Below are 25,169 nucleotides of genomic sequence, written 5' to 3' on the forward strand. Positions count from 1 at the left end.
AACTTTTACTGGGCCTAAAACCCCAGCATTTATGAGCCACTATTCATGAGTTAAGCATACCCTCTCCCTAAATCCTCTTTTAAAAGGCAAAGAGTGTTTCCTGCAGGGGCCAACAAAGGAATTCTCTAATCACCAGTTAAGACAGAACAGGGCAGCCAGAGGTCAGAGTGGGAGGAAGTATGGGAGGAAGGGGGCTGAGGGGGGAAGAGGGTCCGGGAAGAGGAAGCTCCTGACTTCTCCACTTGATCTTTGGAGGCCAACTGTGACCTGAGGCTGTGTGCCCCTCCACCATCTCCAGAGTGGAAGAAGCTTTGGCAGCCCCTCAGCTGGCGCTGCTCTTGGTGCCAGGAGAATGTTGTCAGCTGCAGAAGGTTGACTCAAGTTGAAGCAAGAGCTCCAGAGGCTCCTCCCAGAGGTGAAAGAGGAGCGGAGCCAGCTGTGCCGGCTTGAGGCTGGTGAGGGCCCAGCCTTGCCTGAGACCCTGACCTCTGGGTAAGGCCTGCTCCACTGTCATTCTGTTCCAAAATAGAAATGTCCCTTGTATAAAAAGTAATGCAAAACACAATAAAACTCCCTTATGTGACTGTCTGAAATTCCACCGTTAGTCATGTATTACTTTGGGTTAAGCATTGCCCCTCTATGGTAGGCTGAATAATGGTCCCCAGAAGACATCCATGTCCTAATCCCTGGAAATATGTCACCTTACATGGTAAAAAGGACTTTTCAGATCTAAGGATTTTGAGATGGGGGATTACCCTGGATTATCCAGGTGGGCCCGATGTAATCACAAAGGTCCTCCTAAGAAGGAGGCAGAAGGGTCAGTTAGATAGAGGGCAATGTGCACATTTCCCTGGGAAGGGAATGCACAAAGAACTTGAGATTTCAGCCTGAAATCGTTTAGGAGACACCTTCCTCCCCACACCTCATTAGAGTCAGGAGGCCTTCTTTAACCCTCTGGCTCTGAGCCTCTGAGGGAACATGGTGGGGAGAGAAGAGGAGACAGTATGAGGGGACAGAAGTGAGAGCAAGAACCGAGGCAGAACTTGCTTCATTATGCATCCTGGGGCCAGCCTTGGTTTGCCACCTGGTGTCCAGACTCCACCATCCTTCTGGCCTCCTCTCCAAGGGTCATCTTGTCCAGACCTTGCCTTCAGGTAGCTGAGTGTACCATCTGCTACTGTTTCAAGGGGCCACCAATACAGCCACCTGACCCTTAGTATTAACTGTAGAGATTGTCCTTCTCCCAAGTGGCACTCCCAGAATCCTCTGCTTTGGCCACTTTCTTAAATCCTGCTGACCAGAGAGGCTAAGTCACTGGGAGAGAGGTTCTCCCAGGTTTTCTGAGTTTGATTATAAATGCTAGAGATTTGTTAACCCAACAGTGAGGAGGAGGAGGATCAGAGGAAGGGTAGGAGTGATTATAGAACAAGGCAGGGAATAAATGTGTATAAATAAGTAAATAGCTACTAGATGCCATGCCATAAGCTTCCTGTGCACTATTCCATTCAGTCATTCCAACTGGGAAGTTTTAGTGTCTGTATTTGTTGGATAAGGAACCGAGGCACAGAGAGGTTATGTGACTTTCAAAAGGTCACATAGCTAGTTAGCAATAGGGCTGTACTTTCAGCCCAGATATGATTTCAGAGTCCATGCCTTTAACTACCACACTATTCTACCTCCTAAATAATATTTTAAACTAACAATGTGCCCACTGATGTCTCATTTTTAATCAAACAATAGTTTTCTAGGGATGGGAAGGGTTGGGGCAGGTGGCAGAAGGATGGGAGGACTGGCATGGGAGAAGGACCTGCAATGTGAGTGAGGGGCTTGCCAACTGGTCGCTTCTAATCAAGGGGACTTAATAAAGTGGCAGACTGAGGCCACATTATCTTAATCAAAACATAAATAGCTTTAGGGGCTGGCCCAGCGGCATAGCGGTTAACTTCCTGTGCTCCGCTTCAGTGGCCCAGGGTTCGTGAGTTTGGATCCTGGGCACGGACCCGCGCACCACTTGTCAAGCCAAGCTGTGGTGGCATCCCATGGGAAGATAGGCACAGATGTTAGCCCAGGGCCAGTCTTCCCCAGCAAAAAGATGAGGATTGGAAATGGATGTTAGCTCAGGGCTAATCTTCCTCACAAAAAAACCCCAACAAAACAGAAATAGCTTTGGATTTAACATTGCATCTTAGAATTGAACTTGAGTTTTAGTGTCTTTTCCAAGTGCAGTTTTATTTTTGACCAACTTTATGCCATCTTGCGGATTTTCTCAAATAGTTTTCATTGCTTGCAAGTTATTCAAAGCAAGTTTTAAGGCCAAAGAATATTTTTAATGTGATTTCAAGTTGGCAGGCATTGAGGCTTAGTGGAAAACACCCTGGGGCTGGATGGGCCTCAGGAGACCTGGGTTCCAGTCCCAAACTTGCTGTTCAGGCCTGTGTGGGCCTGCAGAAGTCCTCGCTGCACATTCAAACAAGGTATCTGGGTTGAAGCCGTGAGAGACATGGAAGATTTTGTTTGTTTTTTTACAGGCCTCAGCTCCAGGTCCAGTCCTGTTTGCTGGGTGGCGGGAGCTGAGAGGTTTTGATTCTGTGGTAATTACTACAGGTCTTTCCACAGGGCCAGCTGGGAAGGGCAGGGGCACAAGCTTCTTGGCTTCTGACTTCTGCTTGCCTGGGTCACGGGCAGCTGCAGTAACTGTCCTGGATCCCTGGGGGCCTCCAAAGGGTAGGCCTGGGGTGACTGGAGACAACTCTGATCCCAACCTGCTAACTCCCCAAATGAGGAAAGACTGACATAGGACCACAGATTATCAGAGCAGAAAGGGGCCCAGATCGGCTGGCTCTCAGGGTCACACACACTGGCCAGGGGCCCATTACACTGAATAAGAATCCCCAGAGATATTGGCATAAAAAGAGACACATGGATCAATGGACCAGAATAGAGAGCCCAGAAATAAACCCACACATATATGGTCAACTGATTTATGACAAAGGAGTCAAGAATATACAATGGGGAAAGGACACTCTCTTCAATAAATGGTGTTGGGAAAACGACATGCAAAAGAGTGAAACTGGACCACCATCTTACACAATACACAAAAATTAACTCAAAATGGATTAAAGACTGGAACATAAGACCTGAAACTGCAAAATCCTACAAGAAAACATAGGCAGTAAGCTCCTTGACATCAGTCTTGGCGATGATTTTTTTATCTGACACCAAAAACAAAAGCAACAAAAGGAAAAATAAACACGTAGGACTACATCAAACTAAAAAGCTTCTGCACAGCAAAGGGAATCATCGACAGAATGAAAAGGCAACCTACAGAATGGGAGAAAATATCTGTAAATCATATATCTGATAAGGGGCTAATGTCCCAAATACATAAAGAACTCATACAACTCAATAGCAGAAAACCAAACAATTCGATTAAAAAATGGGCAGAGATCTGAACAGACATTTTTCCAAAGAAGACACAGAAATGGCCAACAGGTACATGAAAAGATGCTCAACATCACTAATCATCAGGGAAATGCAAATCAAAAGCACAATGAGATACCATCTCACACCTGTTAGAATGGCTATTATCACGAAGATAAGAAATACCAAGTGTTGGCAAGGATGTGGAGAAAAGGGAACCCTTGTGCACTGTTGGTGGGCATGTAAATTGGTGCAGCCACTATGGAAAACAGTATGGAGGATCTTCAAAAGATTAAAAATAGAACTACTATATGATCCAGCAATTCCACTTCTGGGTATTTATCCAAAGAAAATAAAAACACGAACTCAAAAAGATACATGCACCTCTATCATTGCAGCATTATTTACAATAGCCAAGACATGAAAACAATCTAAGTGTCCATGGATGGGTGAATGAATAAAGAAATTGTGGTATATATATATAATGGAATATTATTCAGCCATAAAAAAAGAATAAAATTGGGGCTGGCCCAGTGGTGTAGTGGTTAAGTTCACGCACTCCGCTTCAGCAGCCTGGGGTTCACGGGTTCGGATCCTGGGCACGGACCTACACACCGCTCATCTAGCCATGCTGTGGCGGCCTCCCATATACAAAGTAGAGGAAGATTGGCACAGATGTTAGCTCAGGGACCATCTTCCTCAGCAAAAAGAGTAAGATTGGCAACAGATGTTAGCTCAGGGCCAATCTTCCTCGCCAAAAAAAAAAAAAAAGAGAGAATGAAATCTTGCCATTTACAACAACACAGATGGACCTCGAGGGCATTATGCTGAGTGAAATAAGTCAGAGAAAGACAAATACTATATGATCTCTCTTATATTATATATGGAATCTAAAAAACAAAAACATAAACAAACCAAGCTCGTAGATACAGAGAACAGACTAGCGTTTGCCAGAGGCAGAGGTTGTGGGGTGGGAGAAATGGGTGAAAGAGGTCAACAAAAAAGCAATTAAAAAAAACGATAAAAAAAAAGAATCCTCAGAGAGCTTCTTATAAAACCAAAACAGATTCTTAGGGGCTGCCAAGCTGGTCTTTCTAAATCAGATTATCTAAGAGTGGGGCCTGGAGCCTTTAACAAACTCCCCAGGGAATTCTTATGGATAGCAGCCAGGTCCAATCTTTCCACTTTTCCTGGGGAAACTGAGGCTCAAAGAGGCCTTGAGCTAGTCATCAGCAGAACCAAAATCAGAAATTCGGTCTTCTGACCTGCATAGATGTTCTTTCCACACCAAGACCAGGGGCCTACAGGACCCAAAAGAACCGCCCGTGATTTATTTGTTTTAATTTTCCTAAAATCAGAGTTACTAATGCACACAGTTTAGAGTCAAATACAGGTAGTTTTACAAGGCTTGTATGAAAAAACACAGTTCCTCATCCATGCTCCCCCATCTGCCCCTCCCCACAGGTGACCACTTTCAACTCTTTCAGTTGAGGCTTTTGGTATTTAAAGAAACCAGAATGTCACCCCGAAATATGCCTCTTTGACATAAAAATTATTTCCAGCAAAGGTAATGAGGAAGCAGCAAATGCAGGAAAATCTCTCTCTATCTTCCCCTCTTCTGCCTAAAAGCAGGACATAAATTCTCCTTTTCTGGGGGCTGGCCCGGTGGTGCAAGCGGTTAAGTGCGCGCGCTCCGCTGTGGCGGCCCGGAGTTCGCTGGTTCAGATCCCAGGCGCCCACCGACGCACTGCTTGTCAGGCCATGCTGTGGCGGCATCCCATATAAAGTGGAGGAAGATGGGCATGGATGTTAGCCCAGGGCCAGTCTTCCTCAACAAAAAGAGGAGGATTGGCAGATGTTAGCCCAGGGCCAATCTTCCTCACACATACACAAAAACATTCTCCTTTTCTGGAGACATTCTTATTAGCCCTAAGAGGCAACAGAGGCAACTGCAAACAAACCTTACTCCATCAGTTCCCTCCTGTATAGTTACTTTCCCACCGTTTGCCATCCTTGGAAACCTAAAACTGTTTTCTTTTGTCCTATCATTTCTCTACAAATTTACTGTTCTTTGTTGAAGATGCTATATAAGCCAGAGTTCTAAACTGCTGCTTTGAGTTATTTTTCATTGAGGTTTCTCCCGCATAATATGTGTTGCATGCATTAATAAACTCTTGTTAATCTGTCTTTTTGTTAAAGAGCCCCAGCTGAAAACCTAAGATGGGTCAAGTTTTGCCTCTCCTGTGTATTTACTCCCACCCTTGGCATTGTTCGCATTTTTACCATGAGCGTGCATCACTTTGTTATTCTTATGTGGTCTTAATACAGTTTGAATGGATCGCCAGGTCTGGCACAGGACTGGGAGGCTCGGGCATTGCAGAAGGCCCCAGCAGTCACTGGGCACAGGCCACCAGCTCCTCCAGGGCTTGCTCGCGGTGGTTGCTATGGACCAGCAGCACCTCCTTGATCCGGTCCTGCTGGAAGCCCATGTCGCTGAACTGTTCCCAGAGGCGCAGGAACTCCCCTGCCTGAGGAAGAGGAGGCAGAGACGGCGCTGGGAACTTTGCCCTGGGCAGCCCCCTCCCTTGTGCCCACTATATCTACTCCCAGAAAGCTGTGGTTCCCCTCAGGCCAGGTGAGCCTGACCCTGGGCAGCACCTGCGTTTCTCCTGTCCCTTTGGGGTGACACGGGCTTGGACCTCCCTTCCTGTGCTAAGGAAGGAGGCCCTGGCCTGGCCGCTGGCTCCATCCCAGCATTACTCCCCCACTCCAGCTCACTCCTGACTTCCTCCTGTGCTTGGGTACTCGGGCAGGAAGAGGAAGGCTACATACTGGTGCCCAGAGGATGCAGAGCCCCTGGTCTCTGCCCAGGCCCCAAATCCTGCCCAAGTTTCACACAGTGCAGCCTCCCCCTTCCTTCCTCCTCTGGCCCCAGTGCTTGAAACTTCCCTGCTTCTCCTCCCTGCTTCCTACTCACCATCTCTCCCAACCCTCAGTCCCTCCCTCAGCCTCTGTGAAGAGCTGCTCTGCTGAGCCTGGGCCAACTGCTGACTGGCCATATTCATCAGGCACTTAGAATGTACTGCTGGGCCCACAGCTGCCTGCATTCTGGGTTTCCAGGTAGGCAGCAAACTGCCCGAGCAGAGAGTTCAAGCATCTTTCTGCTGCCCATGGCTCCTATCTGGGTGTCTGACAAAGAGTGGGCATTCAATAACATTTGTGGCGTTGACTCAGTCAAATAACATACAAGCCTTGCTTCCTGTTTCCCTCCCCACCTCTTCCCCTTGCCCTCCTCATGCTTCATTTCCCTAGGCTGTCTCCTCCCCAGGGCTGAGCAAGCAGGTTATCTCCTGATGGCCTCCCAGGCTGGCTCTGGCACCGATGCACCCCTGCACACTAGGCTTGTGTGTGCACCCCATCCCTCCCCTCCCCTGGGGCCCAGGGAGGTTGCCCTGCTGACCTGGCTCTCGGAGAACTGGAACATCTCCATGGCCTCCTCCACCAAGTCTTCCTTGTAGCCCTGCTGCAGCAGCCGGTCACAGGCGCTAAGGTAGCTGAGAAACTGGGCCAGAAAGAGGCAGAGAGGGAGGAGCGGTAAGAGGAGTGGCAGGGGCAGCAGACGGGGAGGAGGAGGCATCCCACAGGCCTCATTACGGCCTGAGTTCAGGCCAGTCTGATTAGGCAACCCACCACACACAACATGGCCCCAGAGACCCCGTGAGCCAATAGAAAAGGGACAGAGGCCTTTTCTGGGGACAGGCAGACAGCAAGATCTCACCAACTGTCCCAAACTGGGGGCTGGAATTAGGAAAAGGGCTGTCAGGGTGAGCTAAGGTCTTCCCAGAACCTAAGTGGGGAGTGGGAAAGGCCTGAAACACATGGGTCTCACCCACCACCCACCCCAGCCTGCTCACCTTCCCCGGTGAGCACCCACCTGTGTGAAGGTGCCTCCTCACCCATGCACACCTGTGCACCCCCACCCCACCGCCAGACACATACATCTCTGCCATCCAGGACTCATGAGCCCCTATTATGCCACAGTCCTGCACCTGTGCTGGAAAGGGGTGGGGGACAGAGGAGGACCCCACAGAGCTGAAAACCTGTTAAGTCACTCCCGGCTTAGTCATCAGGGGCTGCTTTTGCTCTCAGGATAAAGTGCTGCCTCCTCACCAGGGCTCAAAGGCCTGCGTCTGCCCGTCAGTGGCCGCTCCTCCTTCAGCCTCACCCAGGTCTCTGTATATCCAGCTCCCTCAGCCAAGGCCAGCCTCACTCCTCTTCCTGGGGAGCCTCCCAGCCCCCCGTCTCCACTGGGGGGGAGCACCTGCCATGCCTCGTGCTCCCATAGCACCCCATGCTGCCCCAACACAGCACATACCACTTTGTAACTGCTCTTTCTCACCTTTCTCATCCACTAACTTTTTGCTCCATGAACAAAGGGTTGTGTCAGTCTTGTTCACAGCTGTGTCCCCAGCACCCAGCATGGCAGGCAGGAAGGAGCTCAATAAATGTATGCTGTGTTTACAAACTGAATTAAGAACTATCCTCAAGGAGCTCACTGCTCAGTGGGGGAGATAAACCAGATACAGGAAAACATGAGTGCCAGGCAAATCAAAGCAGGATTTATAGGGAGTTGGTGCCAAATAAAGGCTCAGACCACAAGCATTATGGGTATAAGTGGAGAAGAAAGAGGCTGGGTTTCTGCAGACCTTCAGAGCTGGTCAGAAAGCATGGATCATAGAGACTAATGGTTTTCCAACTGTTTTAGCTTCTGAACTCTCCCAACACCAGGAGGCTTCAATAATAACGGGAAGGTCAGAGCTGCTCTGGGAGAACTGGGGGCAGGGACAGGGGATCCTGGAGTCCAGTGCACCCACCCCAGGACACCTAGACCTTGCTCTGAGCACTTCTGAAAACCACCCAGCTAAGCCCTCCTTGTGCAGTTGAGGAAACTGAGGTCCAGAAAGGGTGGGTGGCTTGCCCAGGGTCCCAGGACTAGGGCCTAGATCACCTGATCTCTCAGCCAGTGTCTTGTCCCTCAGAGGACCAGCTGCTAGAGGAGGGGCTTTGAGCTGGCTTGAAAGTAGACAGAGTTTCCAAAGGTGAAAACAGGAGCAGGGGCGAGGGCAGATAGGGGATGCTCCCTTCACCTCTTGGTTCATCCACAGCAAAAGTTCTTGGCCTTGGTGCTGACTGCAGCTACCTGGGAGCCTTAAAAGGACTACCCATAAACCAGTGATGCCTGCCTCCAGAGGCTCTAATTTATAAGTGGTCTGGGGGGCAGCCTGGGAACTGGGATTTTTATAGCTCTCCAGGTGATTCTAACGTGCAGCCAAGGTTGAGAACCACTGACTCAAGGGATGGCCAACCTCTGTCCATACCTCTAGACCCCATACCAGGTTGCATATCAGAACCATCTGCAGATCTTTTAAAACAATAGGCCCTTGGGCGCACACCAGATCCACTGACTGGAACCCTCCAGAGCAGGCCCTGGGAATTGGCATTTACAGAATCTGTAAAGATTCTGCTGCTTGGTCAGCTTTTAGGCCTATGAGACTGTAGAAGCTACCAGGCATGCCTCAGGCCCCAGGGTAGGTCTGAAGGTGACCTCAGGGTGGGGCCCTGGAAGTCACTGATGAAAACACATATTCCCCTTTGATCCTGTGAATAAGGAAAGTGAGGCTCAAAGAGGGGCCCTGACGTGCCTAGAGTCCCACCGCAAGTCTGGACCTGGCCTGTGGACCCTCCCACATGCCACCCATGCATGTCCTGCAGGTGGTCAGTGGGCACATCAATCCTTGTGGAAGGAAGGAAGGAGTGATGGACAAGGCTTATCTTTTGTATCTCCTCCTTTCTCTCTGGCTCTTCTAAGTGCCCTGTCTCCATCACCTGATGCCTTCCCTCCTGGACCATCTGTTGTTTATCTCTGGCCAACAAGGATTTACTGTAGTGTGTATCTTTCAAGGGGAGAAAGGAATCTGAACCCAAAGAAGTAGCTCAGTTAATGGTGAAATTTCACAGAATAGAGGGGAATAGTAACTTGGTGGGGAAGACAGACGAAGTCATCCAATGGCCCCTCAGGCCCACCCCTCAGGGCCTGGCCCCTGACTGCCCACCAGGGGAGAAGGTCACCTCGAGACCTGGCAGGCCAGGCAGGTGGTCAGCCTATGTCTAGAAACACAGCATTCCTGATGCAGTGGGATTCTTCCAGCCCACTCACAGGGAGGCCAGTGCTCCGTGCTGGCTCCAACAAATCTTCAGACCCCCACAGTGGTGGCCTGAGACCACAGCCTTGTCAGAGGACCTAGAGGGACTAGGGGGTATATCAGAGCCTCCACCATGGGCCTGGCCCCTCACTGTCCTCCTGGCCAGTTTCTTGGCCAAGGTCCTGGCTTCTAGCTGAAGGTGGGGGCAACTTTAGATCTACTCTTAAATCTCAGATCAGCCTGGGGTGCTGCCCTGGAAGTTGCTTACACAGAAAATGAGAGAAAAGCACTGTACAATAAAGATTCAGAGTCAAACCAGCCTAGCCTCAATGCTGGTTCTGCCATTGACTAGTTATATGAACCTCCCCGGCCTCAGTTTCCTCATCTGCAAAGTGGGGACAGTAATAGCAACCTTGCAGAACTCAGAAGACCTAATTGAATACTCTCAGATTGAGGGCCTGACACAAAGAAAGTGTTCAATAAATGTTAGCACCCCCTGCTCCCGCCATGCTAGCCACATGGGGGTCACCATGTTGGAAGTTTTCCTCCAGGACAAGGCATGGAGTGATGAGCCCAGAGTAGAGCAGAAGCAAGAGTTGGTGGCAAGGGGGACCAGGTGCATTCCTCCTCCTCCTCCTCAATCTGGCAGAAGCACATCCTGCTTTGGCTCCAGTTTGAGAGTCACTCTCCTTCTGTCACTCCCTTGCCCAAGAGCAGGCAGCTCCAGACCTCAGGGACCCAACATATGGCAGCCATCAGTGATTACGGAGAGGGTGTCCAAGCCCACTGATGGTGGTGGGGCAGAGACAGGAGAAAAGGATAAGTGCCAACTACCCTGGGACCTTTCAATACCTGCGGCCCAGCTTTCCAACCACAAAGAGGCCCAGTATTGAGAAAACAATGCAAAGGGAGATGTTATATTCAGTGGGGGAAGGGAGGTTCACAGAATGGCATTCAATGTCACCTCCTGCCCTTGGTCACATCTTTCCATGCCACCCTTTTGCTATTGGGTCATTTATAAAATTCTCAGCCCAGCCTTCACGGCACCCTCAATCTACCTCGATTCTCCTCCCTGTCTTTCTTCCCACCAGCCTGCATCATTCACCTTCTATTCCAGCAAGACTGGTCAGATCGGGGCCTCCCAAACACTTCCTTGCTGCCTCCACTCCTTTGCTCACACTGTTACTCTTGCCTGAAATATCATCCCTTCTCCTTCCTTCAAAGTCAGATCTTATCCATCCTTGAAATCCAGCTCAAGCCTTGGCACCTCGTGAAGGCTTTCTTGATCACTGGAACCTCCTTGTGGTAAATTAAGAATGGCCATAAATTCTTTGCAGCCCCTTCCGTCAAGAGGTGCAGCCTATTTCCCCCCACTTTTAATCTGGGTGGGTCTATGACATGCTTTGGCCAACAGAATGAGGCAGAAGTGACCATGTACAATTGCAGCCCCAGCCTCAAGAGACCTTGCAGCTTTCACTCTTGGAATCAAGTGGGCTAGCATGCTGGAGATATGTGGCCCAGTTGTCAAGTATCACCAACCACTGGACTGTGAGTAAGCCCATCTTAGAATATTCAGCCCCAATTGAGTCTCCAAACTATAGCCACATGAGAGACCCCAGGTGAAACCAGCAAAAGAACCACCCAACTGAGCCCACCCCAAACTGCCAACCCAGAAAATCAGGAGCAAATAAATGGTTGTTGTATTAAGCCACTAAGTTTTGGAGCAGTTTGCTACCCAGCAATAGATAACTGAAACAGCCCTGTAGCACTCATATCCCTTCTGCTCCTAGGCATCTTCTCACTAGCACCTCTCTTTTGGCCCTCACTTTCCTGCAGGTGCTCTCACATTCTTGGCTTGTACGAGGTCAAGACCTGCTCCCAAATCTTAGAGCAGCTTGGGGTGCTACCCTTTGAGTATCATCATGTGTGTTCACCCTTCTTTCAATAGAGGGAAGTCTTTAAGAATAGAACCTGGGTGTGGTACGCTCTGCGATGCACCTTCCTGATCCCCCTTCATTGAAGGTCTTGTTGCTCCAGATGCTAGGAGAGCTGGTAGACACTGTTCAGCTGTCTGCCCCTTCAGGGATTGCCTTAGCTGCAGAGAACCACTTCTCTCGTTACCCCTCTTCCCACATCCAATGACTGACTGAGGCAGGGGTATAAAGGCCTGACCATCTCAGCCCCACTTAGGACAAGTCTAAAGGGCCTTATATGCTCCAGAGCTGTGGGGTTGGCTGACGATGTTGTTGGGCCTACAAAACTCAACTTCTACCTCTACCATGCCTAACTCAGTCCCCTCCCTCCCATAGGAGTTGATCCCAAGGGCCTTCTTAATTAACACTCTGCATGCCAAACTCCATCTGAGTCTGCTTCCTGGGGAACCCAATCTACAACACTTGTTTTTATGTACCTTGGTTTCCCCGATAGCTCCTAGCTGCATCTAAACACCCAGGAAGTGCCCAATAAATACTGTTGACTAGATGGATGGATGGGTAGATGGAAAGAGAAAGAGATGGATATGGGTTTGGATAAACTGTTCATTGAGCGAAGTGGTTAGAGCTGTGCCATCCAATATGGTAGCCAGTAGCCACAGGTGGCTATTTTAATTAAATACAATTAAATAAAATTAAAAATTCAGTTTCTCAGTCACACTTACCAAATTTCAAGTAACCACATATGTCTAGTGTCTTACTGTATTGGACAACATAGATATAAAACATCTCTATTGTTGCAGAAAATTCTATTGGGCAGCTCTGGAGAGATTCTTGGCTTCCCAAAGCTCCAGCCCCCTGTATTTGGGGCAGAGACTGTGACAGGAGTAGAATATCGAGACTCTCCAAGTGGGAATGGGATTCCTGATAAACTTCTATAGAGAGGGTAGCATTAGGGTCTAGAAACTTGCTCACAACCCTCAATAATTAGTGCCAGGCTGAGGTTCTGCCTCTAAAGAGAAGGAAACAAAACTTCTTCAATTTAAAGATAAAAACCACGTGGCCACTCACCTGGCTCCAGCTCCACAGCCCCCCAACTCTGGGGCCCCCACTCACCTGGCTCAGGCTCTGCCGCCCTGTCTTCTGCAGAGCCCCGATGGCCCTATGCAGGGGATACCCCAGGGCGACCACTGGCCCGATGAGGTCTTGCTCCTCCCGGCTCAGGGCAGACAGCAGGTCAGCAGAATCAGGGTGTAATCTGTGGGCGTTGAGAGGCTGGGGCGCCCCCCCAGGAGGTGGCAGGCAGGTGTACGGGCTGAGGGACTGAAATACAGACAGGCTGGATGTGTCAATTACCACTGGAGGTGACACCTGGCTGGGCAGGACATTTTTGAAGGTGCCTTTGCATACACCTTCTACATAGAGTGTAGGGGCTAATACTGTGGAGAGCTTTGAGTCCTCCAGAACTGGGTTCAAATCCCAGCTCTCTACTGTTGACTCAAGTTTATTATTCATATGTAAAACAGATACAAGCATACTAGATACCTCACAGGGCTGTTGAGAGGCTTAAATAAGACAATGTGAGAAAAGTGATCAGCAAAGGGCCTGGCATACAGAAACTGCCAGTAAATGATATTTCATGTATTGCTTAGAACAACCCTGCAAGAGAAGTATGATAGGTCCATTCTATTATCCTATTTTACAGATATTGAAATCAAGGTTCAGAGAAGTTTATGACCTGATAAGCAACACACATTTGCGACCTGAACCCTACTCACAAATCCAGGGTTCTTTACTCCACACCTTAGTGAGAGGGGACCAGGGCTGGATCTTCCCAGCCAGACCCTCCTTCTTGAATTCTGCTGGGCTGCAGCTTGGGAGGGCATGGAGCAGAGTAGGGACTGGGCACAGCTGTGGTGCTGGGGAGACCCATACAGACCCTGGATGAAGGCGAGTGGCTTGAAGGCATTTCAGTTGGTTTGGTCAGCATCACTCCTAACCCATCCGCCATGAAGCACCCACCTGCCAACCCTGAACACACTGTCCTGTCCCCTCCTCCCAAGGAAAGCCCAGCTGCTGCCCTGGCTCCTGGGGCAAAGTGTGTGTATGTGACATATGAATTCCCCATGCATGCCCATCTTCTCAGGGGTTTCCCCGCTGTGACCTCACCCTAGGGTCTGCCCTTTACCCCCAGAGTGGAAAACATCCAAATCTTAGGATCGGAGTCTACTCTTGTGACCTTGAAAAAGATTCTTAGGTGCTCTCTGCCTCAGTTTCCTCTTCTATAGAACATCTGCTCCACGGGGTTGTTGCTGGAGCTAAATTTAATCTGGACCAGGGAAGAGCCATCCTGACATTAACAACTGGTCCTTGATGTGGGCGTGGCCTGCCCAGTTTACAGAGCCTCTTCTCTGTGTTGCTCTTTTTTTTTTTTTTCTCAGTGTTGTAGTAGTCCTTCTCTGTTCCTTACTTCTTCTATACAGAATTGATGGTCACTTTAGTTTGACCTCTGTCTGAAAGCTGTACTCTTTAACTCCCCTCCTCCCTCCTTTTGTGTTTTTGATATCATATCTAACCTCTTTTTTGTGCATTTGTATCCATTACGTTCTAATCATGGAAATAGATCATTTTTCCTATTTGTGGTCTTCTCTTTTCCCCTTAAATCAGTCCCTTTAACATTTCTTGTAGCACTGGTTTCTTGGTGACAAACTCCTTTAACTTTTGCTTATCTGGGAAAATTTTGATCTCTCCTTCCATTTTGAGTGATAACCTTGCTGAGTAGAGTATTCTTGGCTGTAAGTGTTTTTCTTTTAGCACTTTAAATATATCGTGCCATTGTCTTCTAGCCTGTAAGGTTTCTGCTGAGACGTCAGCTGATAGCCTTATGGGGTTTCCTTTGTATGTAACTTGACATTCTCTTGCGGCTTTTAGGATTCTCTCTTTATCTTTAATTCTGGACATTTTGATTATCATGTGTCTTGGTGTGGGCCTCTTTGGGTTTATCTTGTTTGGGGCTCTCTGTGCTTCTTGTACCTGGATGTCTGTTTCCTTCCTTAGGTTAGGGAAGTTTTCATCTATTATTTCTTGAAATAGATTCTCTGCCCCCTTGTCTCACTCTTCTCCTTCCGGGACACCTATAACACGGATGTTAGTGTGCTTGATGTTGTCCCAGAGGTCCCTTAGACTGTCCTCACTCTTTAATTCTTTTCTCTTTTACCTGTTCACCTTGGGCAATTTCTTCTAGTCTTTCTTCCAGCTCACAGATCTGTTCTTCTGTATCCTCTACTCTGCTTTTGAGTCCCTCTAATGAATTTTTCATTTCCAGTATTGTATTCTTCATTTCTGATTGGTTCTTTTTTATATCTTCCATTTCTTTGTTGACATTCTCACTGAGTTCATCTATTCTTCTCCCCAGATCAGTGAGCATCCTTAACACTCTTAGTTTGAACTCTCTGTCGGGTAGGTTGCTCATTTCTGTTTCACTTAGTTCCTTTTCTGGGGTTTTGTCCTGTTCCCTTACTTGGAATGTATTCTTTTGCCTCCTCATTTTGCCTCTTTCCCTGTGCTTGTGTCTATGTATTAGGTAGGTCAGCTACGTCTCCTGCTCTTGGATAGGTGACCTTATGTAAGTGATGCCTTAGGAGGTTTCCAGTGTGCTTCCCTCAGTTCTCAATGTTCCAGAGGTGACCCCTATGTGGGCTACGTGTGTCCTTCTATTGTGGCCAGTTAGCTCTCCCTATAGGTGCCCAGGGAGGCTGAGTTATGCTCCTGGCCAGCTGTTGTAATGCTCAGCTGTTTGTAGTTGTTGTGGGCCCTTCAGTCTCTTTATCAGGTGTGGGGAGCCCCAGCACAGTCGGCTGTAAGTTCTAATACCACATTTGTGTTGCAGTATTTCTTTTAACTGAGTAGGCCCCCAGCGTGGCAGGTTGTTAGGCTCAGGGCCTTACAATTGCTGTAAGCCTCTAGCCTATTAGGTCTCTTGTCAGCTCTCTGAGGATTGCAGCTGGGTGGGGCTGGCCTCAGGCACAGGAGCACCCAATTGTTTCAGGCTTTGGAAGGTGGGACAAACCTCCTATGTGGGTCTTTGAGAAGCACAAGTCTTCTGCAGCTGACAAGCCCTGTTGCCCACAGGTCCACACACACAGTCAACACAGTCCTGTCCGGTGTGAGTGCCCCGACCCCCAAGCGGACCCAGTCTCTCCACGGCGGGAGCCCCACACACTCCGCCACCACCCCACACTCTCCACCGGCTCCTTGTGCACACCCTGCCCCACTCAAGTCGGCTCAGTTGCCAGGCTGCAGAGAATCCAGTCACCAATCTATGCAGGCCCACACGTTGCCTGAGGGCTTGTTGTTGGGTGGGGCCAGTCTCTAGGGTGGGCTGCCTGCCCTGGCTGAGCTGGATTAAAGCGGTGCTCTAGCGGGTGGAGCAGACCCTGGGCTAGCAGGCCTCAGGGAGAACTCCAATGGCGTCTGTGTCAGCACCCTCACACCAGGCCACAACAATGGCCGCCGCCAATGTCCCAGTCCCTGGAGAGGTCTCACCCCTCACCGAGATGCACTCAGGGCCTATTAGGTGAGTCTCTTTTCACCCCAGCACTGTGCACCTTTCTTTGTGGTGATTTTAGGATGCTTTCTGGAACGGGTGAGTTTGTGCGCGGGCCCTTTAAGAGCCGGTTTTAGTTTCTTTGTGAACCAGGTTTTCTGGGGGTACTCCCCAATGCTTTAGTAGCAGGCAAAGTCAGATATTATGCCGCTGGTGTCGATTGTGCTGGGTCCACAAAATGCCCCCAGCGGGGGCGCCCCCGGCTCAGGGCCCCACTCCTCCAGGGAGGGTGCGTACCTGTGAGCTGCTCCCGGCGGCCGTGAAGCTGGCGGCTTGTGAAGGCGGCATTTTTCCTCTCCAGAAGGGAGTCTCTGCCTCTTCTACCCCAGTTAGGATTGTCCGTTGTTGCAGGAGTTCCTCTCATCCAGTTTTCAGTTCTGTCTCAGGGGTAATTTTTCCACGAGTAGTTGTAAATTGGCTGTGTCCACGGGAGGAGGTGAGTTCAGAGTCCGCCTACGCCGCCATCTTGACTCCGCCCCCCTCTGTGTTGCTCTGAACACTGTGTGAGGGGTTGCTGGCCCACCTCACAGGTAGGGAAGGGATGGCTCAGAGCAGTTCAGTGACTTGCCTAAGGTCACACACCAGTGAGTGGGAAAAGTCTGACCTTGAGTTTATCTTTTGGATTTAATTTCACCTTGGCCTTAGTCTGTTGCATCTCCTGGCCTGACTGTGGGGCACTGGGGACAAAAAGCTGTGCCCAACTGCCACCTCCTGCTACCAATCCTGATTCCCCCCAGTCTGTTCTGGATCCAGATTTTGTGGAGTTTGATACTTACATAGTTTGGACCTCTTAAAGAGAAAAGACACAATTATGAATATAAAATTAGGTACAAGGCCTTTGAAGGGGCAAAGTGAGGGGCCTGAGGCTCAAGCTTCATTGGTTTCACCATAAGTTCACTTCTGCTCCCGGTCCTTCTGGGTGCACATCCTGGGTCCTGAAGCCTTCCCAGCCTGCAGCAACACTCACATCTCTCTCAACACCTGATCCATCCAGCTATACAGTGCTGCCTTGTCCCACACCCCCTTAGCCAACTCTCCTTGTCCTGCCGTTTTGATCTTGTCTCTTCCAACCCACTGTCTGGCAGGAAGTAACCATACAGCTAATATTTCTTGATTGAGCCTCCAGCTCACTCATCCTTCAGCAAGCCTTGCCTGGTGGGAGGTCCTAGATCTGAGTCACATTCATTAATTCCACAGATATTCATTGAGAACCCCCTATGGGCCAAGTCTGCTGCTGGGTGCTCTGGAAACAAAAATGAATACATCCAATCCCTGCGCTAAAAGAATTCATATTCCACCGGAAGAGAGAGACAGGTACTGGATAATTACAATTATTGTGACATGTGCCCTAAGAGAGGCAAAGCAGGCACAGTGGGAAACAGAGGGAATGGGGGCTTTTGAACACGGAATATTCTAGGCAAAGGGCCACAGGAAGGACAGCATGGTACAGGGCCAGGTGAGAGCAGGTAAAGGTAGGGAGGAGGAGCGCAGAGAGGAGAGGACCGAGGCTGCTGATCGGGCAGGGCACCCAGACTATGGGGGCATCGCTGCTGAGCTGCGGCCTTGGCCGAGGGGGCAGTTTCCTTACCGCGACCGTGGGCTTGTGGCTCCGCAGCGGGGACATGGCGCCGGCAGTGGAGGGCCGCAGGGGCGCCGCGGGTGCACCGGGGAGCGGGAGTGCAGGGCTAGGGGGCGGCGCGGGGCTGGGGCAGAGGCTCAGCGCCCGGTGGCGGATGCGGTGCAGGAGGGCGCGGGGGCGGGCAGCCAGCCTGCCCTCGGAGAGCCGCCGCCGAGCCCCGGCCAGCTCCGACCTCACGCCGCTCAGCACGTCCAGGGAGCACCCGCGATGGCCGGGGCTGGGGCTCGCCGGGGAGCCCGGCTGGGGGCTGCAGGGAGCCGGCTCTTCCTCGCTGGCAGAGGAGGCTTCTTCCTCGTCCTGGTCCTCCTCCCCCTCCTTGAGCGGCTCCTGGGGCCCGGCCTCAGGGCCTTTGGCTGCGGCAGACCCGGGCACCAGCTCGTGTTCGGGGCTAACCAGCAAATGCCAGGCGGGAGGGGCTGACGCTGTCCCTGGGGCATCGCACTGGAACGGGCAGGGTCCCTGGATGACAGCTTCCACCCAGAAGAGCGTCCTCCGCTCCAGGCTGAAGTCGTGCTGCGGAGAGAAGGCGACATGAGGCCAGGCCGGGCAAACCAGAGCCCAGGGGCTCACACCCTTACTCTCGCCTCCGGGGACCCTTTTCAGCCAGATTCTCTAGGCCTGGACAGCTTCCGATTCTGAGCCCGAGACGTCCATCACAGCCCATCCTCACCCTCAGATTTAGCTAGCACTGGGGTCGATGGATATCAATAACAATTTAATGGCAAAGTGCATGAAGGACAAAGTGAGGAATAGGTTAATAGAATGAAATGTAGTGAAATCCAGTATCGAAGTCCCTTTGCTATTCAGTATGTAATTGAACAACAGCGGCTTAAAAAATTTCTCCAATAAAACTTGTTCTTAGCAAAGAAGATTTCACTTGAGCCCAGCATCATTTGCTACTGAGCAGTCAGCCTTGGAGGCCTGCCCAGGCACACAAACCTCTCTATGGAGCAATACCTCAGCTCCCAGCCCCTTTGCTGCCATCCACAGTTACTTTGGGGCCCGGGAAATGTAAAAATCGCTAATCTTTGTTGAATTCTACTCTTAGTAGGTTCTAGTGTTATTCCTATTTACAGATTATGAAAATGAGCCTCAGAAAAGTTTAATTTGCTCAAGGTCAGATTGGTGGTGAGTGGCTCAGCTGGGATTCCTTTATCCATCTGACTGTGGTGCTTTCTCCACTGCTATTGGGCCACCTATAAAAGCAATCAGGAGCCCACATAAATAATCTGACTTGAGAGTTTATAATTGAGGCAAAAATAAAACATTCCTGTTGCCTACCTTTAAAATTAAGAACTAGAAATATAAAACTCCATTAAAAATATTAAAACTTTAAAAAGGCAATTTCAATGCTCTATGATGGCCAATTAAGGAAGAGAGGCTAGGTGAAGTAATGTGTGTGAGGGAAAGGGAGGCAGAAAGACAGACACAGACGCTTGGATCACAGGCACTGTCCCCTCCACCCCTGACATGACCCTACGTTGGGGAGGAGCATAACCAGCTCTTCCAGTGTGGCTCCCTGACAGAGGTCGGGGACTCTGTCTTACTACTTGCTCTATCCTCAGGGCCCAGGGCAGGACTGGCACAGAGTGGACATTTGTAAGTGTGTGCAGAATAAATGGTTAGAGAAAGATGGTTAAATAAATGGTTGGAGTAAAATAGGCGGGTTGTGAAGGACAGAGGAGGGAAAAAGACAACCACAGAACTGACGAGGCCGACTTGGAGAGAAAGAGGCTAGAGATAAGGAGACAGTCAGTGGAACTTAAGGGATAAAAAGACCCAATAAAAATACCAACACTTGTGATTCATGGAACGAAGCAAGACCATTCTAAAGTTTATATGAAAAATAAATAAAAATAGTTGGAAAAACTCTGGGCACTAAAAACGTAAGTAAGGGGGATTGGCCCTACCAGCTGTCAAAATATGTTATAAAGGGCCAGCTCTGGTGGCCTAGTGGTTAAATTCCGTGTGCTCCACTTTGGCAGCCCGAGTTTAGTTCCTGGGCGCAGACCTACACCAGTTGTCTCTTAGTGGCCATGCTGTGGCGGTGGCTCACATACAAAAAGAGGAAGATTGGCAGTGGATGTTAGCTCAGGGTGAATCTTCCTAAGCAAAAAAAAAAAAGTTATAAAATGTCAATAATTAAAACTATGGTGCTGGCACAGGTAGATTAAAGGTACAGAATACAAAGTCCAGAAATAGACCTTAATATCTGTGGGGTTGTATTAAATAATACAGGTGGCATCTCAAGAAATGGGAAAAAGAGGGACTAGTCAATTAAATGCTATCAGCTAGCTGGAAGAAATAAAGTTGAATCAATTCTCACATTATACACAAGGATGAATTTCAAAAGGATTAAAAATTCAAATGTTGGATATGAAACCGTAAAAGTACTAGGAGAAAACAGGAGAGAAATCTTTTATAACCTCAAGTGGGGAAAATCTTTCTCACTCTGAATCACAATCCAGAGGTCATAAAAGCACACACATGCTCACACACACACATATGCAAAATCTGCATAGCAAATACATCCCATACGCAAGGTCAAAGTCAAATGACAAACTGGGGAGGAAATAGCACTCACATCACGGACAAAAGGCTAACTTTACTAATATAGAGAGTGCTAGAAATAGATAAGAAAAAGACCAACAGCCCAACAGGAAAATGGACAAAAGATATGGACAGTCCACAGAAAAGGAAATACAGGTGACTCAAACATATGAAAAATTGCTCAGTCTCACTCATGATAAGAGAAAGGCAAATTAAAACTACACTGAGATACCATGCGCCTATCCCTGGGCAAAGATCCGAAGTCTGATGACTCTGTTGGGGAGTGTGGGAGGCACAGGCCTCTTGTAGGGTGCTGCTTGGGCTGTGAATCAGTATAACCCCTATGGAGCGCAATTTGGCAGCACACTTAAACAAACTCAGAAGGACATTAGCATACAGTCATTCTCTGCAGCATTGTTTGTAATGGCAAAAGACTGGGAAGAACCTAAGTGTCCATCAAGAGGGGACTAGTTCAATAAAGGATGATGTATTCATATAATGCAATACTACACAATGAAAAACAAAACTGAAGAAGCTTTCTATGTACTGATATGGAAAGATCTTAAAATATATGAAGTGAACAAATCAAGAACAGTGTATAGAAAAGGCTACCTTTGGTGTAAGAAAGGAGGTAATAGCTGTATTTGCTTATATATGCGCACATAAGAATCTCTGGAAGATTATATGAAAAATGAGTCACGGACATCACCGGTGAGGGGGTGGAGGTGGGGAACAGGGCAGATGGGAAGGTGTCAGTGGGAGGCTTTTCATTCTACCAGGGTAGCAAACTGCCTGGGGGCCACACTGACCCTCCTTTGTTTTTGTAAGTAAAGTGTTATTGGAATGCAGCCATACCCAGCCACTCCTTTCTGTAATGTCTATGGCTCTTTCTGCCTACAACAGCAGAGTTGAGTAATTGCCAGAGTTTTAACTCTCTGGCCCTTTACAGAAAATGTTTGTCAACCTCTGCTCTATATCATTTTATTTTTTCATTTTTAAACTGTGTGAATGTATTTTCTCTCTAAAAAAATTAAATGAAAAAAGGAAATTAATTCAAGGGAAACTATGAAACAACAAAACACAGACTTGCCAAGGATATAAATATGGAAGGAAGGGCTCCTCAAGATGGCAGCAGGGTGGAGGGGTGAACATGGGCTTTGGGGTCTGACAGATTCATGTTGGAATTGTGGCTGTGTTACTCACAAGCCATGTGACCCTGTGGATCACTTGGATGGGAGCTTTGGTTTCCTGTGCCATAGCGTAGGAATATCCACCTGCTAGAATGGTCATAAAAATGAGAGAGAAGAGTGAATGTATTATGAACACCTAGCACAGGCCTGGTACACAGCAGGTGCTCAATAAATGGTAGCTGTTATTTTTTTTTTCCCCTTTAGGCCACTATATGTTTATCTGGTAATCTAACCACCATCTATAACATCATTGCTATGGGAAAACGTACTTCGAGTTCCAAACGCTGGGAATACAGTCCAGTGAACTCAGAAGACTGCCCAGGAGGGGCTGTAAATCATACTGGAGTCTCATGCTTCTCTGTTGGTTAGTTTGGCCCAGCACAAAAAGAAATGGAGGCTCAGGAAGAGAAACAGACTCAAGGGAGTACAGATGCCCACCCTGAGAGTAGGAGGCAGAGCCAGGGTCAGTCCTTAGGCTAGGACACTAGACATGGACTTGGCAGAATGGTGCCCATTTCTGCTTCTAGGAGAAGTAAGCTTTAGAATAGCCTCTTCCCGGCTTAGCTTGAGCTCAGCAGAGAGGGAAGAGCTGTGATAATTCTCCTCCATTGGAGCTTAGCAAAGCAAGTTCCTCTTCCCAGGAACACAGGCCCTCGTGCCAGAGTGAGAGCCCAAAGCACAGGCTGCCTGGGGAGAGCGAGAGCTCCTGACCCACAGAGCATGGGCCCCTGGACATTGTGCTCTGAGCTTTACAAAGCTTATTTTAGTTCTGGAAACCTCGATCCTGAGGAGCCTCAGTGCAACTCCAGGGTCTGCAGATGAAGCAAAACTGCATGGAGTCTCCTGCTCCTGTGCCCCAGGCCACTCACGCCCCTCTACCTGACCCTCCCCAGGCCGCTCCTTCTTGGACTGTGCTCTCTGCTCCTAACTTCCCGCGACCCTTTCTCTGCCTTTGTTCATTACCTAGTCCACTGTCTCTCATGTTCTAATCCTGCTCTTAGCTAAAGTGAAATGGTCTGGAGTCAGGACCTGGGTTTTAGTTTTGCCACTGCCACTAACTTTGGACAAATCATTTCCCTTTTCTGGGCCTCAGGTTCCTCATATGCAAAATGAGTGAGGGCTGAACTAGATCCTAACACTTTTCTACGAAGTACCCCACAGACAGTCGAGAATGAGCACACAAGAGTCTGCGGACTCAGTCCCAAGAGGCCCAATGCCAGCTCCACAGTTGTTTGCAATCTAGTTCTTTCATTTTTTAAAAATTCATGTGAGTTTTGCATTCTACCTCATGATACATCTGTGTTATAATATAAATGCAATAGGTTTCCCCCTAAATCTTCAAGTAAACTTGAATCTCCAGGAAGTTAAATAATCACATTTATCCTGAGGCCATATGTGATTCCACCACATACACTGGGTGCATATCCCAGTGTGTGAGCCATAGGGCATGGGGTGCTTCAAGGGTGGCTCCAGGGCAGATGTGCTTTGGGTCTGTGGAATAGCAATCCCTTCCTCCCATGTAACCGTCTGCATTTTAACAAAGGATTCTGGAGACAGTGTCTTAGCCCAAAGGAGTGATTCTAATGGTGGAATTTTAGACCTGGCAGCAGGCTGATAGGGAAGAGAGGAATGGGAGCATCCTTGCAATGACTCTCAGTCATTCCATATAGGCAGCCTCCCAGTTATCCTAAGCTTAAAATAAGACCCACTAAATAATGCCCATCACCAGGCTACCAGCCTTCTCCATGAAACACCTTTTCCTCTTGGATTATTTCCAAACTCCCAAGAATATACCAGAGCAGGCCTGGCTGCCCTTTAAAATCAAGGAACAGGACCCCAGGAGGCTCAGCCTCAGACCCTCAGACCCAGGGACAAGGAGATAGATAGACAGAGAGATACACTTACCATAGAACCCAGCAGAAGCTCCCTGCAGGCTGGGACACTGAGCTCTGGCCCAGGGAGGGGCTCTTTGCCTATCACAAAGCCCTTGGGCACCTTGAAGGGGACACCATCGAGGGCATTCATTCTGTCAGAGGAGTGTGGAGATGGCTGAGAAGGGCTGGGGCAGGCCGCCTGGTGGCAGGGAGAGAGCGTAGTCCTAAGGACCAGGCTCAGGCCTCAAATGGCCTCAGCGCTCTCCTGTGTGGTGACTTAGCCGAGCCCCACACAACCAGGAAGGAAAAGGTGAAGTAGCCAGTGCTGCATAAGGGAGGAAATGAATAAAAACAAGAGCATTCAAACCGACAGGAATTGATTATTTCATGTTTAAGTCCCAAAACATGGTCTACAACACTAGTTCTAAAGCATTTCATCAAAAGAGTTTTCACCCAAATGTTTAATGAAGAAATATCAAATTACACAAACTCTTCCAGAAAAGAAGGAAAGAAGGAATATTCCTAACTTGTTTTGGTTTCAGCATCAGCTTGATACCAAACCTGATAAGAAAATTAGAGACCAATGTCCCATGAAGATAAATGCAAAAATCTTAACACAAATAATTATGGACAGAAAAATACAACACTGCCAGGTTAAATGTATTTCAGGAACGAGAGATTGGGTTAACATTCCAAAATCAATCAATGGGAATTAAAATAAATTTCAATAGAATAAAAATTAAAAATTATATAATTATCTATCTCCATAGATGCAGAAAAAGCACTTGATAAAATCAATAGCCATTCGTGATTCTAAGAAACAACAAACAAACCCGTTTAGCAACTTAAGAATAGAAGGGAATTTTGTTAACCTAATAAAGAACCTCTCTGAAACCTCTAAAGCAAACATCCCACTTAATGGTGAAATACAGAAAGATATCCCCGAGATTGGAAATGAGACAAGGATGTCCCCATCATCTCTTCTGTTCAACATTGCATTGGAGGTACTAGTCTGTGCAAAAAGAGAGGGGAAAAAATAAAGTACAAGGATTGGAAAGAAAGAAATAAAACTACCATTATTTGTAGATGACATAGTTATATGTAGAAAATCCAAAAGAATCTATGAATAAAACTCTTAGAATTAGTTAATTTAGCAGGGTCATTGGATACAAGGTTAATATACAAAAATCAATTATATCTCTATATACAAACAACAAACCATGTAAATGTTATCTTTTAAAAATTTTATTAGAGATTGAAATTTTAAAAAGATACCATTTATATTAGCATCAACTACCTAGGACTCAATCTAACATAAGATGTATAAGAGCTCTACACAGAAAACTAAAAATATTAGATTAAATGAAGGAACATACCATGTTCATGGATTGTAAGACTCAATATTGTAAAGATATCAATTCTCCCTGAATTGATTTATAGATCCCACGTATCAAAATTCCATCACATTTTTTAGTGTAAATTGGCAAACTAATTCTAAAATTTAAATGAAATGCAAAGGGCCAAGAAAAGCCATGACAATCTTGAGGAAGAAGCAATACAGTTGGAAGATTTATACTATCAGATATCAAGACTTATTTTAAAGTTACAGGAAATAAGACAGTGTGGTACTGACACGAGGACTTACAAAGAGACCAATAGAACAGAAAAGAAAGTCCACAAACAGATCCACACACATATGGATCCTCAATTTATGACAAAATTAGCCCTGCAGAGCAGTATGAAAATAAAGTTTTTT

The 25,169-nt window shown here is 48.0% G+C and overlaps 1 protein-coding gene across 1 annotated transcript; it reads right to left on the reverse strand.

Annotated features, from left to right (window-relative positions):
* Nucleotides 1-4,183: 4,183 nt before the first annotated feature.
* Nucleotides 4,184-23,937, reverse strand: UBAP1L (ubiquitin associated protein 1 like). Its single transcript, XM_058541843.1, has 5 exons — nt 23,445-23,937; nt 17,749-18,312; nt 12,671-12,877; nt 6,881-6,982; nt 4,184-5,948 (listed from the first exon to the last, which is right to left on the reverse strand). The coding sequence occupies exons 1-5, from the start codon at nt 23,562-23,564 to the stop codon at nt 5,814-5,816; spliced, it is 1,128 nt and encodes a 375-aa protein (XP_058397826.1). The 5' UTR covers nt 23,565-23,937; the 3' UTR covers nt 4,184-5,813.
* Nucleotides 23,938-25,169: the final 1,232 nt, after the last annotated feature.

This window comes from Diceros bicornis, chromosome 5, assembly GCF_020826845.1.
Source record: "Diceros bicornis minor isolate mBicDic1 chromosome 5, mDicBic1.mat.cur, whole genome shotgun sequence".
Taxonomy (NCBI): Eukaryota; Metazoa; Chordata; class Mammalia; order Perissodactyla; family Rhinocerotidae; genus Diceros; species Diceros bicornis.

Excerpts from the sequence above, each read along its gene's own strand:
- UBAP1L (XM_058541843.1), bottom strand. The coding sequence starts at position 23,564 with ATGAATGCCCTCGATGGTGTCCCCTTCAAGGTGCCCAAGGGCTTTGTG. Across the intron at positions 18,313-23,444 it reads AGCTTCTGCTGGGTTCTATG|CACGACTTCAGCCTGGAGCG; the intron begins GTAAGTGTATCT and ends TTCTCTCCGCAG. Across the intron at positions 5,949-6,880 it reads TCCAGTTCTCCGAGAGCCAG|GCAGGGGAGTTCCTGCGCCT; the intron begins GTCAGCAGGGCA and ends CCTCTTCCTCAG.